This window comes from Halichoeres trimaculatus, unplaced genomic scaffold (genome assembly GCF_033239565.1).
Source record: "Halichoeres trimaculatus isolate MK-OKI-2021-1 unplaced genomic scaffold, fHalTri1.1 fHalTri1_scaffold_20, whole genome shotgun sequence".
Lineage (NCBI taxonomy): Eukaryota > Metazoa > Chordata > Actinopteri > Labriformes > Labridae > Halichoeres > Halichoeres trimaculatus.
Genome location: NW_027437198.1, coordinates 19951262 through 19967089, shown reverse-complemented (window position 1 = coordinate 19967089; position 15828 = coordinate 19951262). Strand labels below are relative to the sequence as shown.

Below are 15828 nucleotides of genomic sequence, written 5' to 3'. Positions count from 1 at the left end.
ACCTAGAAAAAGGTGTTAGTTTCTCAAACATGGATATATTCTACAGTCCTACATTACAAAGACCTTTCAACTTCTTCAAGATATGACAAGTAAAAAATACCTCACCACGATCTAAATTTTGTCGTTCCAGGAAAAATATGCAGAGGAATAAACAGGTGGCCATGGGCCGAAAGAAGTTTAACATGGACCCCAAAAAGGTAGGTTGAAGTTGAACCTCTGATACTCCCTTTCAGAGTGCTTGGATGGTTTGGATCACATCTCTTAGAAGAACTGGTTTGGTTTTCCATCTGCAAAAAGCCAAGTTGGGGCCACATCATTGTATCATCATAAAATGTCAGTATGTCACTGCAGATGTAGCCACTTTAGGGGCAGTCGGTGTCGACTGCAGACACATGGGCGGGAGACGGCGACAAAGTTGGCATGGGGAGCGCTTACAAATAGGCAGAGATTTGCTTTGCATTACTTGTTTCCGACTGTCTGCTACACAGAGTGAGCTCCTCTTTCTCTCTGTCTTCCTCTTTCTACGTGTGAGTGAATGGGTGTGCACATGTGTTTGTGTGTCTGTGAACAGAGTGAATCTCTGACATGTGCAATACAAAGCAGGGGAGAAATGTGAACTCACAAACATGAGGCAAAAGTGACTCCCTGTGATGTAAATAAGATAAATAATATCAGGCTGTTTAGTCTGTTAAATAAATAATAAGTTATAGACCTGGTCTATAAGAGACAACACATTGCTGCTTCAATTTCTCCTCCAGTTTAAGTCATGAATGCGTAAACATTAGGGCTGGGATGATATGCTATTCTCATGATTTGATTGTATTACGATTTTTGGGGTGTCAATTCAATTTAAATTGCGGTTCTATTTTCAATATTTTGCAATTTTAAGTTTGCTTTTTAATACAAGACCATGTGAAAAAGTTAAATGATGATGATGATGATGATGATGATGTCTACAGACTATGTCAGGAGCCATAATTTCCGATAAAATGCACATCACGTGATTCAGAGAGAAACATTTCACCCTCTGCTGGAGAAAAGTGGTAACTTTTTTTTTCCAATTTGGGTTAATAAACAAAGACAGAAATCAAGAATTTGAATCTGAAAAAAAATCATTTTTTTGATGAAGAATCCCAATTTTGATATTGTCAAACAAAAAATCCTGATATATTGATTTTTCTATTTTTTTTCTCCCAGTATAAATTTTAACAAAACAACAGACAACTCGCTTGGCAGCTTTCCTTTTTAAAAATTACCTTTTTCACCGCCGATCATTGGTCACTGTAGCCCTGCCCCTGGCCCCTGACATAGTTGGTGCTTAGCTCTGGCCCAGCAAAGAGTTGGAGCTTGCTAACCACCAGTTTTGAGCACCACTGGAGACACAAGTCAGTCACTGGCCTGGAACTTGCACCAGTTCAGTGGAAAAGACGTATGAGTCTCTCCCACCTGTTCTCATGTCCACTTTATGACCTGGGGTATCTTGTGTTTCATAGGGGATCCAGTTCCTAATCATGAATGACTTACTAAAGAACACCAGTGATGACATCGCTCAGTTCCTCTACAAGGGCGAGGGCCTCAACAAAACAGCCATCGGAGATTACCTCGGAGAAAGGTCAGTATGAAAACTGTATATTGGTTTTTCCCTCTATCTAACCAACCGGCTCTCATGCTCTCTATTATCTTCCACCACCACCCATTCTTGTGGTAGATAAAAGCATCGAAGAGCGAACGCATATTTTCCGTATTGCTGTTTCCTCTTGGTCAGGCACACGCCCATCCTTTCCCAAACACACGTTATTGGTCCCACATTTTGATGATCCTCGGTGACCGTTACTCAACAGCCTCCATCTGTCTTCCATTATCTCACTCATTCATGAGTTACACAGGCGAGACACTCATAAATCAGGAATGCACATGTTTGGGAGATTTGAGATAGCTCCCTCCATCTCTGCGAGGGTCACCACAGAATACGGGAAATAGAACTGATCCTGATCCTTGGTGTTCACTGCTCGGGGACTGAAGGGCAGACAGTGTTACAGCCAGGGTGTGGTCTGTGAGGTCAAACCAGGAAATGGAGCTCAGGCTGTTGATGGATGCTCTCTGTCTGATTGTTATTATCTCTTCAAGTGTTTCTGATTCTGAAAGGAGGGGCCGTGGGATTTTGAGATCTGATTGGTCACTGGTCCACAGGGAATGGTCATGACTGGTGATGACTAAGTCAACGAGAGCTCCTTAGAGCTGGCCCATGATCCCACAGGGCAGATCATTCACTCTGAAGGTTACATAGGTCGGGAGTGATGTCATGATCAAGATGGGCTGATGAGTAAGAGGGGGTTGGGGGAATCTTCTGACATTTTCAGCCCTGGGAAGAGAATGTGATGGAGAGACACTCTGAGAAACTTTGATAGATATCTGTCCGGGTCTACAGTTAACCAAAGTCAACCACAACCATTGTTGTGGTCAAGGTTTTTGATGAATATATATATAAAACATATCAGGGTGTCCGAGTGGTTTTAAAAAGTATTAAAGTTGATTAATCAAAAGTGCCAAATTGAAGGCCATTTAAAGTGTTAAATGGGGGTTTAGGGGTGTTATTTTTTGAAAAATAGGTGTTATTTTTTCAGACTATGAGGTGTCTGATTCTGATTGATATTTAAATGTAGGCTTTGGTGTATCGTAGCACACAATCAAAAATCCTCCTCTCAATCCAGGAGTCTCAACTTCTGTATGAGTGTTAAAAAGTTTGCTAATTGACACTTGCAACTCAGTGTCATCCATCCATCCATCCATTTTCTATACCGCTTATCCTGTTACAGGGTCGCGGGTGGCTGGAGCCTATCCCAGCAATCATTGGGCGAGAGGCAGGGTACACCCTGGACTGGTCGCCAGTCAATCGCAGGGCTGACACATAGACAGACAACCATGCACGCACACACTCACACCTAGGGACAATTTTTGGTGTGACCAATTAACCTGGTAAGCATGTTTTTGGACTGTGGGAGGAAGCCGGAGTACCCGGAGAGAACCCACGCATGCACGGGGAGAACATGCAAACTCCACACAGAAAGACCCACCGGCCGAGGTGGGGATTTGAACCGGTGACCTTCTTGCTGTGAGGCTGCAGCGCTAACCGTTGCGCCACCGTGCAGCAACTCAGTGTCATGATGGTTTTAAAAATTCTGTGGAAATTAAAAAAGGTTTTAAAAGGTATTACATTTAACTCAAGGATTGCTATAAATAGTACCCTGAAAATTTATCCTACTACTTTAATAACACAAAGAATTATATAGAAAAGGGATCTGAAGTTGAACTGCATCATGGGTAATATGGAACACCTTGAGTTATGGACGCACTGATATAAAAATTTTGGCGATACCTAGATCCGTTATTAATATTCCTGTTATGGCCGATAACTGACATTTACCGACATCAATATTGGTAAAAAATAATCCAAGATTATCAAACTTGGAACATACTGAAAATCCTGCAAATGGAATTCTTCAATATCTCCCTTTATTTTCAAATGTCCTTCCAAATAAGGAGCTGACAGGGCTACCATAAAACAAAAGTAACAGTGTTACTTTAAAGTAACTCTTGGATAACATGTTTTAAACTCAAATTCACTCCGCTATAACTCAAGTGAAGTTTTGGAAAACTTACATGAACGTGATCAAAGAGTATATTATGTCTGTTTTTGGGATTAAAACAAGGAAGCGAGACATAAAAGAAGAGAGTCCACTCTTCTTAGGTAGTTTTGGTGTTTACATAGTCATAGAAAACTTTGGTCTTGAAAAATTGTTCAAAATGCTCTGAAAGTGGCCGGCAGCTAATGAGTAAAAATCGGACCACATTTACACATCAGCCGATGTCGATATGTTAAAAAAATTACCAACATCGGCCCGTACCGATATTGATAAGATACATCGTGGAACCCATATATTGAATTAAACCAAATCCAATTTTTTTTTCTGAATTAATTTATTTAATTTTATATAATTTTTCTGTTAATTATTATTATTTTTATTTTATTATCATTATTATTAAATTGAATTATAGCAATAAATTAATTTATTGTTCTTTCCAAGCAATCATAAGAAAACTTAGCATTACCTGGTTGAAGCTTTTGATTATAGATATTTTCTGGATATATTTTGATTCTTAAGGCAAGAAATTGATTGATTTTTCTTCTCTAGGGACAGATTGAAAATAGAATTGAACTTGGTGAATATATCTTTTAGAAGCCACCCGCGACCCTGAACAGGATAAGCGGTTCAGAAAATGAATGAATGAAAGAAATATTTCACATTTTTTAAAAGTTTCTGTCACTGATTTGTTTTAAAAACAGATAAATATAGCTTATTTTCCTTTATGCTCTGCTCCTGCACATTTTCTCTCTGGTTAACCCGTAAAAAAATGTCCATGCTTTGTTTCCTGTAGAGATGATTTCAACATCCAAGTCCTCCATGCTTTTGTGGAGCTACACGAGTTCACAGATCTCAACCTGGTGCAAGCCCTAAGGTAAGAGCCATCCCACCTTGTAGGAGTTACTGCCACTTGTTAATGTTATTTTTTTTTTGCCTATTACCAAACCTGTGTTCGCTTACAGGCAGTTCCTGTGGAGTTTCCGGTTACCAGGAGAAGCTCAGAAGATCGACAGAATGATGGAGGCCTTTGCTCAGCGCTACTGCACGTGCAACCCTGGAGTTTTTCAGTCCACAGGTAGAAAATGAAACACCTGGGCACACATCTGGGCTCAGTGTGGGAAACCAGATGACATCATCTTTATAAAAGCATTACTATTACAAATTTGACCTTATTCATTCCTAAAGTCTATCCTTTAAACTTTTGACACCTGTTCATATTAAAGTCTTCATAAAATTCATAATCATACCTAAGCTCCCTGATTCACTTACTTTCTCATGTTACACTGAAATCTAATGTTACATACATGCATTTCTGTCTGAATTGCTTTATTTAGCAGACACAAAGTCTGCTGAGAGGATGAGTGTCTGGCTTTTTGGAAATTATTCCCATTGCAGACGTCTCCTGTTAACATGGATGCAGATGGATGTGAATTATGCATACGCAGCCTAACAGGCCAGATAGAGTGCTGCTGCGTCAGCTGCGTACTAGCAGCGTTGTCTTTTTCAAAACACACACACACAGACACACACATAGTAAAGGGCAGAAAATCACATGCACACTTAGCTGCCCACGCTCAGCCTTTCACTCCTACCCACTCTCCTCACTAACGAAGCTTCGTCTATCTGTTCCTTTCAGCAAACCGTGGTCCCCTAAGTGCAGGCCTTTCAGCTCGGCTAATTTACATACATATTTAAACACTACATTAAACACTTGTGGCAGTTTGACGGCAAACAGAAACCTTTTGTTGTCTTGCAAGGTCCATCACAGTCTTACGTTGTTTCATGTGTGTGTTTCAGACACTTGTTACATCTTGTCATTTGCCATCATCATGCTGAACACCAGCCTCCACAACCCAAATGTTAAGGACAAGCCCACTGTGGAGAGATTCATCTCCATGAATAGAGGAATAAACGATGGAGGAGACTTGCCTGAAGACTTGCTCAGGGTCAGTATGTCTTTTTTTGCTCCTTCTGTTTTCTTTCTCGTGGTCGATTTTTCCCTTTCATATCTCAAACCTGCTCTGCGTTCCCTCACAGAATCTGTACGAGAGCATCAAGAATGAGCCGTTCAAAATTCCAGAGGATGACGGGAATGACCTCACGCATACTTTCTTCAACCCAGACAGAGAGGGCTGGCTGCTTAAACTGGGTGAGTGCCGCTGGATAAGCCAGTAAAGGCATAATAAATCTCCTCATTGTGCTGAAAGTTAACTTTGTTTCCTTTGAACTCTGAAAATCAACGTCCAGTTAGTGATAACCTGTTTCTCTCCTGAGGTGACCAGCGTCAGTGTGAGTGTGTGTGTCTTTGAGAAAGTGTGGCTAGGTGTGTGTACATTATCAACGGTATCTGAAGACATCTCTGTCTGTTTCATGTATTATGAATGAGGCCAGTAGATCAGACCGTCACATGTGGGGGCTTTTGAATTATTAAAACAGTTCATACTCATACTCTCACATGAACAAACTCAGACTTTCAGAGACATGCAAATCAAATATAAAAGCACACACCAACATCATTTACATATATTAAGTCTGACATGTATTAACGTGGATGAACTTTTCCCTCTTTGCTGTTGAAAAATCAAGATTTGAAGTCGACACGCTTTTGACTTCTAGCAGCATTTACAGAAAGAAACCATTAAAAGGTCTTTGTCTTGTGACATTCTAAATGTCACTTTATGCTAATTTCTGATTCAACGTGTGTCACAGACAACCACCTCGTACACACGTCTCAATATCCTGCTAATATTTTAATGGGATGCATTTTTTTTATCTATCAACCGTTCTACAAGCAGAAAAGCTGAACCCTGGACCCCTGATCTCTTCATCCTCTGTTTTCTCTGAGATCTCTCTCTGTTGTATGGATTCACAATGAATTAACTCAAACTTAAAAAGCAGCATGAACACTCCTTCTGAAACATATTCCTCCAATCACTGTGAATCTTTACAACCAGCTACACGAAGGTAGAGAACTAAAATTGGCAGAGTGGAGTAAAAAATCAGGGTGAAAGGTAGATTAACTGAAAAACCAGAAGTGGAGGCTTTAGTTCATGTAATGCTTTACAGTATCTGAGACATTGAGTAGGGCTCCCTCTTGTGGACTGATGTATTAACAGCAGATGTGTAACAGCTGCTGACCCTCATCACGAATAAATCCTCTAAAGTGATAAAGAAGAAATCTGTAAAGCAGTGCATCGAAGTCTCCCTGGAACCAGATTAAAGGACTGTGGTGAAATAATTCTTTATCATTTAATTTGATTTTTTTGTTGTTTTCTTTTCCTCTTCGTTTGTTTGTTTGTTCCCATGATTTTGGCTGTTGTCTTTCCTCAGGAGGTATGTACACCTGTTCTTCCCAAATGCTAGTCCATCTCTCAGCTCTCAGGTGCTTTTGGTGGTCCGCCATGCTTTTGTTCTTCTCATGTTTTAAAGGGGTTTTCCGTATTTTTTTTTTTTCTCCGTCTGTGGATTTTTTTTTCCTGTCTCTCCATCGACTCATTCGAGCTTCAGATGTTTGTCTGTTCAGTCTGTCACTGAGATGGTGGTTCGTTCACACTCTTTTATCTCTCTGGGTGGTTGTTGAGCAGGTGCCACCCCACCCCGCCCACACCCCGTAGTTGCGGCTCAGGGAGCTGATGCTTTGTGACCACTCTGACCCTCTTCTCTCTGTGTGCTTTGGTGGTCACTCTCTTTGATCTCGGATGATTTTGGAAGCTGCATTATTCTTTTTCTACCATACAGTGAGCACAACAAAGGACTTTATGTCATCTTTTCCAAATTGACCATGAACAGTTACCCATTGGCTGATGGTTGTTTGCTCTCTGGTTGCATGGAAAGGGAATAATCCACCTTTTCAACTATGTGGCTCTGCTCTTTTTATCTTGTGCTGTAAATGGATCTGAAGGGTTACAGCGTGACTGTGGCCAGGTGTGGTGCTGAGCCAGACTGGACCAAACTGTGGGAGAGATCTACGGGCAGGGGAGTGTGTCAAAAGAGAATCACGTGTGAAAAAATTCACAACGATTGTATGTCTCAAAAACTTAGAGCCCCTCTTTGGGTGAAAAGAGTTGATTGAAAATGAAACAAAATCCTCTGATTTTAAAATTACTGGGTTCATTTTACAATAAGGCCTCTACCTGCCCAGCCTCCCACAGTCCCGTCTTGCATGGGTGCCTCCCTCCAGCTCCACTCCGGCTCCAGCACCTCCTACAAAAACCTCTGCAACAATCTCCTGGGATGTCCCAGACATTCTTGCACAGGCCGACTCTTTCTTGGAGAAACAGGAACTGACATGGCCGCTAAACTAAAGCTCAAACTTCCAACCAACCCAATCAACCGTCAGGCCAGTCGTCAGCTGTGTGATTCTGCCATCGACCGTGACCGTGTTTTCTGTTCGTCTGCTTTATTGTCGCGACGCACTGACGAGCGGAGATGTGAGCAGGAGTTCTCCGTCTCTACCCGTCGAGTGCCAAGGGTCTGTAGATTACAACAAGCAAAGCGTGAAGTGTTTGACCTATCATGACATCTGTGATATGATGGAATATCATATACAGCACCGATGCTGTTATATGATGATACGAGTGTGCTCTACGTGTCTGAATCCTCAACTTTCTCTGTCCTGTTAGATGGGTTTCAACATACAGCTCTTCACTAACATGGGTGGTGGGTCAGCCATGTCTAGACACAGCTTAGCTCTTTATGTCATATTTAGAAAGAAGGCTCATCCCCCTCATCCTCATCGTCTGGACAGTGCTCCTTCCGAGAGGTTACCTAAAGCCAAAACAGGAAATTCAAGCCTGAGATGCCTGTGGAGAAGCTGAGCATAGCTCCAGGCCTCCTGCCCCCTCTTTTTGTTGGTACCCCCCCTCCCCCAAGTGAGGCTGCCATCTGCTACTGTGATCAGGTTTCCTCTCTCAGGAAGTATAGGTGACAGGGGGGGTGAAAGGTCAGCTTCAGATCAGGGAGTGTAGTGTTAACTAGCGAGCCTACACTGGGTGTGAAAGACGGCATTATCCTCGGCCCCTCTTTCCTCTCTGCGGTCAGCCCTTTGATTTAAACTGAAGCGCTTTGTTTCCACATTCACAGCCTTCCTCTAGTAACTTCATTTGAGTAGTTCATTACAGTCAGGGAAGCACATAGATCTGTATCCTGTCTATCGATCCTCGCCCTCCAGACTTATCGCCCTGACTCAGCTATTAAGGAAAGTTCCCAGACACTGAGACATTTTAATGAGACATGCAGCCTTATCGTAAAGCATCTTCACTTTTCCTGCAATTAGCTAAAAGTCCTTAAATCGACACATTAAAGTGGAAGAAGAATTTAGGGTTACGCAATAAAAAGCATCTTAACAAAGGCTTTGCAGCTGTGGTGATGGTGTGCGCATGGTGCAATGGTGGATCAGGGTGAACATGGTTTTTGGTAACCGTCATCTGTCTGTCTGCCTGTACATCTGTCTGCCTGTCTGCTGCTCGACCTGACGCTTCGGTTCTCATTTCTCTTCCTCTCCTCTTGCTAAGCTTCTCTGACAGCGACATGTTTGCTCCACAGGGGGACGAGTGAAAACCTGGAAGAGGAGATGGTTCATCCTCACAGACAACTGTCTGTACTACTTTGAGTACACCACAGTGAGTAACCCTCAGATTTGTCCGTCTCTGGGAAGAAGATGTTTTGTCTTTGTCTTGTTGCTAATATTCATCATTTTTCCCACAGGACAAAGAACCAAGAGGGATCATCCCACTGGAGAACCTGAGTATCAAAGAGGTGGAGGATAAGAAGCCTGTAAGTACAGCTCCCTCTAGTGGTCTCTGTCCAAACTGCGCCTGCCTACTTTAAAAAAAAAAAATAGCTGCTTTTTTTCCGGACAATTCTAACATGATAGACATGTAAAGTGACAAACATTACAAACCTTTTTATTCTATTCACTGTGATTGACAAAATTTCCACCCTGAAAAGTGTTTTCTAAATAAAAGCTGTTTCTATCCTCAAATGACATAAAGGAATTTAAAGTTTGTTACTTCATGTTTTTGTCATTGCAGAACTGCTTTGAGCTTTTTATTCCTGACAACAAGGACCAGGTGATAAAAGCGTGTAAGACAGAAGCTGACGGACGTGTCGTTGAAGGCAACCACACCTTTTACCGAATCTCTGCCCCCACTGCTGAGGAAAAGGATGAGTGGATGAACAGCATCAGGTAAATATTAATTTCCTTTAACTATTGAAGTTATGATTAGAATCAGAAGAAGAAATACTTTATTTTTTCTTGGGAGAATTTGAGAACTGTTGTTGCTCTAATACACAGTAAAATATGAAAATCAGAGTAAGAAATAATAGTAACAAGATGTCATGTTACCATCCGAGCTATGCTGGCTAACTTGGAAGGATGCCTTACAAAATATGGTTCCTATGAAAAAAGGGGAAAAAGAAACAAACATCAAAAGCCATGGTTAACTGAAATAAAGAGCAGCACTTAAGTTATGTCCTCCCCTGTCACCATGAATTCTTACGTGTCTTCTCCCCTTTCCTCATGTGTATACACACTGCAAAAGCTGAAAACTACCCAAGCATTTATATCTTCTTTCTTGTAAAAATTTTTTCAAAAGGAGCTATACTCATCTCACAAGCAGGGATGCACCGATATGAAAATTTTGGCCAATATACGATATTTACCAATATCAATATTGGTAAAAAAAAAAAAAAAACTGAGATGATGTGTTGAGGTAGTTTGGAGAAAAAGAGTAGCGCAATTGTGAGAAAACACAGCCATGGAGAGGATCAAAGGATGAAGTGCCCAAGATAAACGCGATCAAAAAAGTATGTTTGGTCTGTTTTTTTGGATCAAAAACAGGAAGAGAGACATAAAAGAATAGAGTCCACTCTTCTTAGGTAGTTTTGGTGTTAATATTGTCATAGCAAACAATATTATTTGGGTCTTTCACACATCGGCCGATGCCGATATGTTAAATAAATGACAAACCTCGACCAATAACGATATTGATACAGATATACTGTGCATCCCTACTCACAAGTCAAGAAAATGTTATAATTCAACATATTGAAAGACAAAACTGATGCCTGAATAACTTGAGTTGAGTAACAATACAAATTATTCCTCACCCCATTATTTCATGTACTCTTTACGAGCATTACAGGGTTCAGTTTTGTATTTTAACAACATTTTTCTAGGCTTGGTAGGGTAGCTGTTGTCCAGGTTCATCCATGTTTCAGAAAAACAATAATTCGATCAGGAACACTCGCTGCAGCACTTGTGTAGCAGGGGTCAGAAAGTGGGGAGACCTGCTGGGATTGATTGGTGTGTGAATGGAAACAAGGATTCAATCAGCTGATGACAGCTGGGGCCAAGACAAGCATGAAGTAACACCAAGCTTCTCTGACAGTCAGTGCTGTGGTAAAGCTCCATGTTTACGTACGTGATGATGTGTGTAGACATTAGATGTCGACAGTATGCATGTCCGGCAGATTTTGTTAACTGGAAAGATACTTTTGCATGTGTTACTGTTCTTTCCACTAACGAGAAAGATGAGCTCTACTTACGTGTACTTTCAGTACTTCAAGAGAGCTGGAATTATCACACTCATACTAATGTGCTCCTCAGCTGACATTAACGAATGCACCTGAAGCCTTCATCACAAGTAGGCAGCTCTTACTGCAGCTGTGCGTGCACTCAGGAAGCTCTGAGAATAAAGAGCCAGACTCTCAGACCACATTAAGAGGTGGCTGCAGTTGGTCACATTCTTCCATCAGTGTCCATCAGTCCGTGCTGAAGGACCCCTGAGGACTGTCCTGTAACCAGGGGCAACAGCGATGCTGAGTGATGGGCTGCTCATCAGGGCCATTCGCTTACTGACACATGCTACTTTAAAAACAAGGTTTGGATTGAGCTGTGTAACTGATGAAATCAATCCTCATCAAGTTACTGACTTTAAAGAAGCTAAAGATGCTTTTAAAGCTTTTTTATTTCCAGATGAGGAATTTTTAGTGAAAAGAAAATCAAACATTAGTTTTTTTTCTTTTTCTACATTTGTATGGTTTGATTTGCAGTAGATCAATGACAGAGTTGAATTTTGTACGGGGATCAGTTTGAGTCTTTGTCAAAAGTAAGAAATTATGTTTAAATGAGCACAAAAATTGACCTAAAAAACAAACAAACTCGTGTTAGAACTGCATTGTTAATTTCAACATCCAAAGGGGTTTGAGCCTGAATTTTTTTTAGTGTGGTATTTCTGTACCTTCCTCGTCAATAAAATGTCAGAGAAGCAAGTGCAAGTATGCAAAACATAAGAGCTGATAAGAGATTAATTCTGACTTCAAAGAGGCTGTGAGGAGTTTCTAAGTGATCTTGAAAAAATCTCCCTTCTAGATATTTGCCTGATTGTAATCCACACTTTAAAATGAGATTATCAGCACAAGTGTAGGTTATTTTGAAATACTACTTCGTAGCTTTCCAATCAGATTGAGCAAGACTCCAAGTCTCTATGACAACACCACAAGGGCTGACAAAGTTTAGTTGTAAGATACGGATAGGTCGTAGCACCGGGCTGCTATTAGCGCTACATATAGAAAATATAGACAAAGTTACATTTGCTTGTTTTCACACTTCAAACAACAGCGTTGTGTAACTGTACTGATAAATACCTTACCTTGTCATGTTGCATCCTGTTAAAAGTTGACGTGAACAAAGAAAATTAGTTCCAAAACAAACACACCCCTGGTTAAATTTTTTTTTACCAGGTGCACACTTTAAGACAGTGTGCGTGAGACTCCAGGCCAGAAGGTGGCGAGGCAGTCCCATTAATATGATAATAATAATAATAATAATAATAATAATAAATTTTATTTATATTCAAAACAAATTGTTTACTTTGACACATAAAAACATGGCATAGAATAAGAGAAAAGACGCACATTAGAAGGAAGGAGGAAAAAGGCTCTGAGAGAGAGGTAAGAGAACAAAAACATTGAACAACTAGGCAAATAATTAAAAGCACAAAAATGAAAATAATGTGTAAATACCCATATGCACAAACATATACATATACACTAAAATCGACTAATACAATCGACGTAAATATATACATTTGTAAAAATATAAAAATAAAATCAAAGGACAATAAAATAATAAAAGTTATAATGCAATGGATGAATAAATAGATAAAAGAGATACTATTAAGGTAAGATTTCATGAAAACTAGTCTGTTAAAGTGAGTTTTAAGAAGAGATTTTAAAGAGATTACTAACTCTACCCGCCTTATCTTCTCGGGAAGGTCGCTCCAAAGTCGAGGGGCCCTGAAGGAAAAAGCCCAATCACCCTTAGACTTGATTCCAGGGTTCCACTCGAGGATCTAAGGCTATGAGATGGCTCGTGAGGCATTAACATTTCTGAGATATAACTTGGTGCAAGACCTAAGTGAGCTTTAAAGGTAATCAGTAAAATCTTAAAATCAATTCTAAAACGTACAGGGAGCCAGTGAAGAGATGCAAGGACAGGAGTGACGTGATGTCATCTGTTAAAACCAGTAAGAAGCCTAGCTGCTGGGTTATGGACCAAATGGAGGAGAGAGATTTATGAGAAATCGTAGAGAGGAGGGAGTTACAGTAATCAAAATGGATCCTTCTCGTAGCATCTTTCATACAGCAGCACAACTCAGCAGCAACACATGCTCTTCATACTCTCTTTATTTGGAGATACTTGGTTATTCTAAGTGTGAGTTGATGTCCTCAGAGAGGTAAACCAGTGAAACCAGTGCCAGTAACATGTCCTCTTTCTCTTCTACCCACAGAGCTGCCATCAGCAGAGATCCTTTCTACGAGATGCTGGCAGCCAGGAAGAAGAGGGTGTCATCCATGAAGAGGCACTAAAGCTGCTCAAAACTCCAGACGTTGCACTTGACAGAGCGGGGGGTGTGACCGGATACCCCCACACTCGGTCTGGGTCGGGGCAGAGGCCACGGTCGAGGTCTGCCTCAGACCTCTCCAGGGGATTTCTCTAGGATACAAATTAGACCTGGCTTTTGGACTGACAGGCCAGAAAAACAGGAAGCATGCTGTGGTCTCTAGATAAGAGTCAGGGTCAAAACCTCTTCAAACCTCCTGTCTGAATGTGTATCTTTCTCTCTCAGCTTTGTGTGTGTGCTCTCTGTCTCTCTCTTTACGAGGTTGAAAAGGAATTTTGCTGTGTAACTTGGCAAAATCCCCTTTGAGTATGCTTTAAAAAACACAGATACACGACACGCACACACACATGCAGCCCCTTGTAGCACACACTGTTGAAACTCAGCAGGTCTGACCGAGTGTGGCACTCAAACCAAAATATTCCCTGCTTTTGGAAAGAAAAGCAAAGACTTTTTCTTACATGCTTTACTATATTAGGCTAGTATGTGTCTGTTTTTTACAGCTTTACTGTTGATTCCTCTTTTTTTGTCTGTTTGCTTTTGTTAAAGTGAAAACTTGCAGCTGAATCTGCTGGGATATGGGCAGTAAGGTGGGGAGGGTCTACTTTGCCAAGTGTTAGCTCTTTTATATGAAAATATAACAAAACAATCAAAACAAACTTCTCTGTTTAAGTAAAGTTGCCACTCAGGAGATTGTTTCAAAGATCTAATAGTTTCCCAGTCCTTGTTGACTTGGATTTTGGTTACGACAGCCATGTGAGGAATGAAAGCCTCTTCTGTATCCCAGACTGAACTGTGTTTTTTTGTAAATGTGAAGCCGCAGAGCGCTGCAGACCAGGGGTCTGCTTGTCTGGACGAGGTCTCAGGGTTGGATCTGGCTCTCACTGCTCATTTCCTGGAGGTCCTTGAGTTGCATCCTGGGGGTTTGAGTCTTTGAAGTGGATGTGCGGTTAGCTGGCTGTTCTTGTTCTAAAAGACATAAGATATCACACCTTACGACTCCTTTTTTTGTTTTTTTTTTGTCACCTTGTCTCAAACTCAAGACCATGTTCTGTGGCTGCATCACATAGAACAAAATTAATCTAGTTACTGCTGCACAGTGCCTGGCGCTCTAGATGAAACGTGATAAGAAAAGCTGCTGGTTAGCGACAGTGAGTTCATTTCCTCCTCCTAATTTAACTTTTCCTGCCTTTGACATGAGTTCTTTTTGTCATTTTCAGCCAGTCCAACCTCATAGATCATGTACAGTACCGTGTGTTTCAGGTTGTTTTGTAAAAACTGTACAAAACAAAATCCACGTCATGTTGTTTTAGATGCTTTAAAGTGGCACCAGTCAAGGTGTGGTTCATGGAAGCTAAATGCCTGTAGCAGAACGGGTTGTCCCCCCCTCCTCAGGATCCAAAGCGTGATGTGAAACGAACAGAACTACTGGACGAGGTCTTGCCGAAGCAGTCGAGTGTCGTCTTATCATACAGCAAAAACAATGTGTAGGTACATTTCTGCAAATGTGTTTGGAGATGTGTATCAAACCGATGTCTTTTCTACTCTTATCGTCTCTTTTTCTATCGTGTGCCTGCTGATCTTGTCTCCAGTTCTCCTCCTCTTTGCTCCTCTCAGCGCACTATTCCTAGAGAAATAAGTAAAAATGCAAAACAATCATAATTCTAGACAGTATTGCTTTATTTATCAAAGTTGTACATACGTAAATGTATAGTGGGTATTTTGTCTTCATTTGTTTCTTATTAGTTGTGCCATTTTCTTTTGTTATTCTGTTCAGAAGTGTTTGATTTAAAGTTTCTGTCATTACCATTTAATCAAGCTAAAATAAAGACAGATTTGTCACAACATTGACTCTGAATTTCTTTCTTTGAGTCATTTGTCAGCTGTGAGGGAAGTAGCAGAGGAGCTCCAGCAGATGGCAGTATTTGCCAAGAATTTTAACGACTACCAGGAGAAACAGGTGCTTTAAACATGCATTTTCACATTGTTGATTAATTACAGCCCAGCTCAACTTCAGCCAGATCCATCCCTAATAAAATAATGGGTTAAGTGAGGCCAGCCTGTGCTGTGTCCATGAATACTGAATTCTATTTCCACTGGAGGGCAGCCTTGAAATTGAATCATCCTGTCTGATTCGACTGAGCTCAAACTCCAAAGTTTTTTATGACTTTAACCACATCTGCCATCTGTTGACAAAAAGACCAGATTCTGATTCATTCTATCCTTTATTCAAAGCTTTATAACATTTCATTCCCTTTCACAAGCTTGCTTTAAAGTAT

At 40.8% G+C, this 15828-nt stretch overlaps 1 protein-coding gene across 4 annotated transcripts in view; it reads left to right on the top strand.

The window, feature by feature from the left end:
* The window catches only part of cyth1a (cytohesin 1a), a 54532-nt gene extending 39157 nt beyond the window's left edge, over nt 1-15375 (top strand). For 3 of the 4 annotated variants that reach the window (XM_074696154.1, XM_074696153.1, XM_074696155.1), the window contains exons 4-13: nt 131-197; nt 1494-1612; nt 4438-4518; nt 4607-4719; nt 5442-5590; nt 5682-5794; nt 9187-9265; nt 9351-9419; nt 9677-9831; nt 13439-15375. In XM_074696154.1, coding sequence (XP_074552255.1) covers nt 131-197; nt 1494-1612; nt 4438-4518; nt 4607-4719; nt 5442-5590; nt 5682-5794; nt 9187-9265; nt 9351-9419; nt 9677-9831; nt 13439-13517 — 1024 coding nt within the window. In that variant the 3' untranslated portion in view covers nt 13518-15375. The remainder of the gene's footprint in view (nt 1-130; nt 198-1493; nt 1613-4437; nt 4519-4606; nt 4720-5441; nt 5591-5681; nt 5795-9186; nt 9266-9350; nt 9420-9676; nt 9832-13438) is intronic. The other variant, XM_074696152.1, reaches the window with a different exon arrangement.
* The last annotated feature ends 453 nt before the right edge of the window (nt 15376-15828 follow it).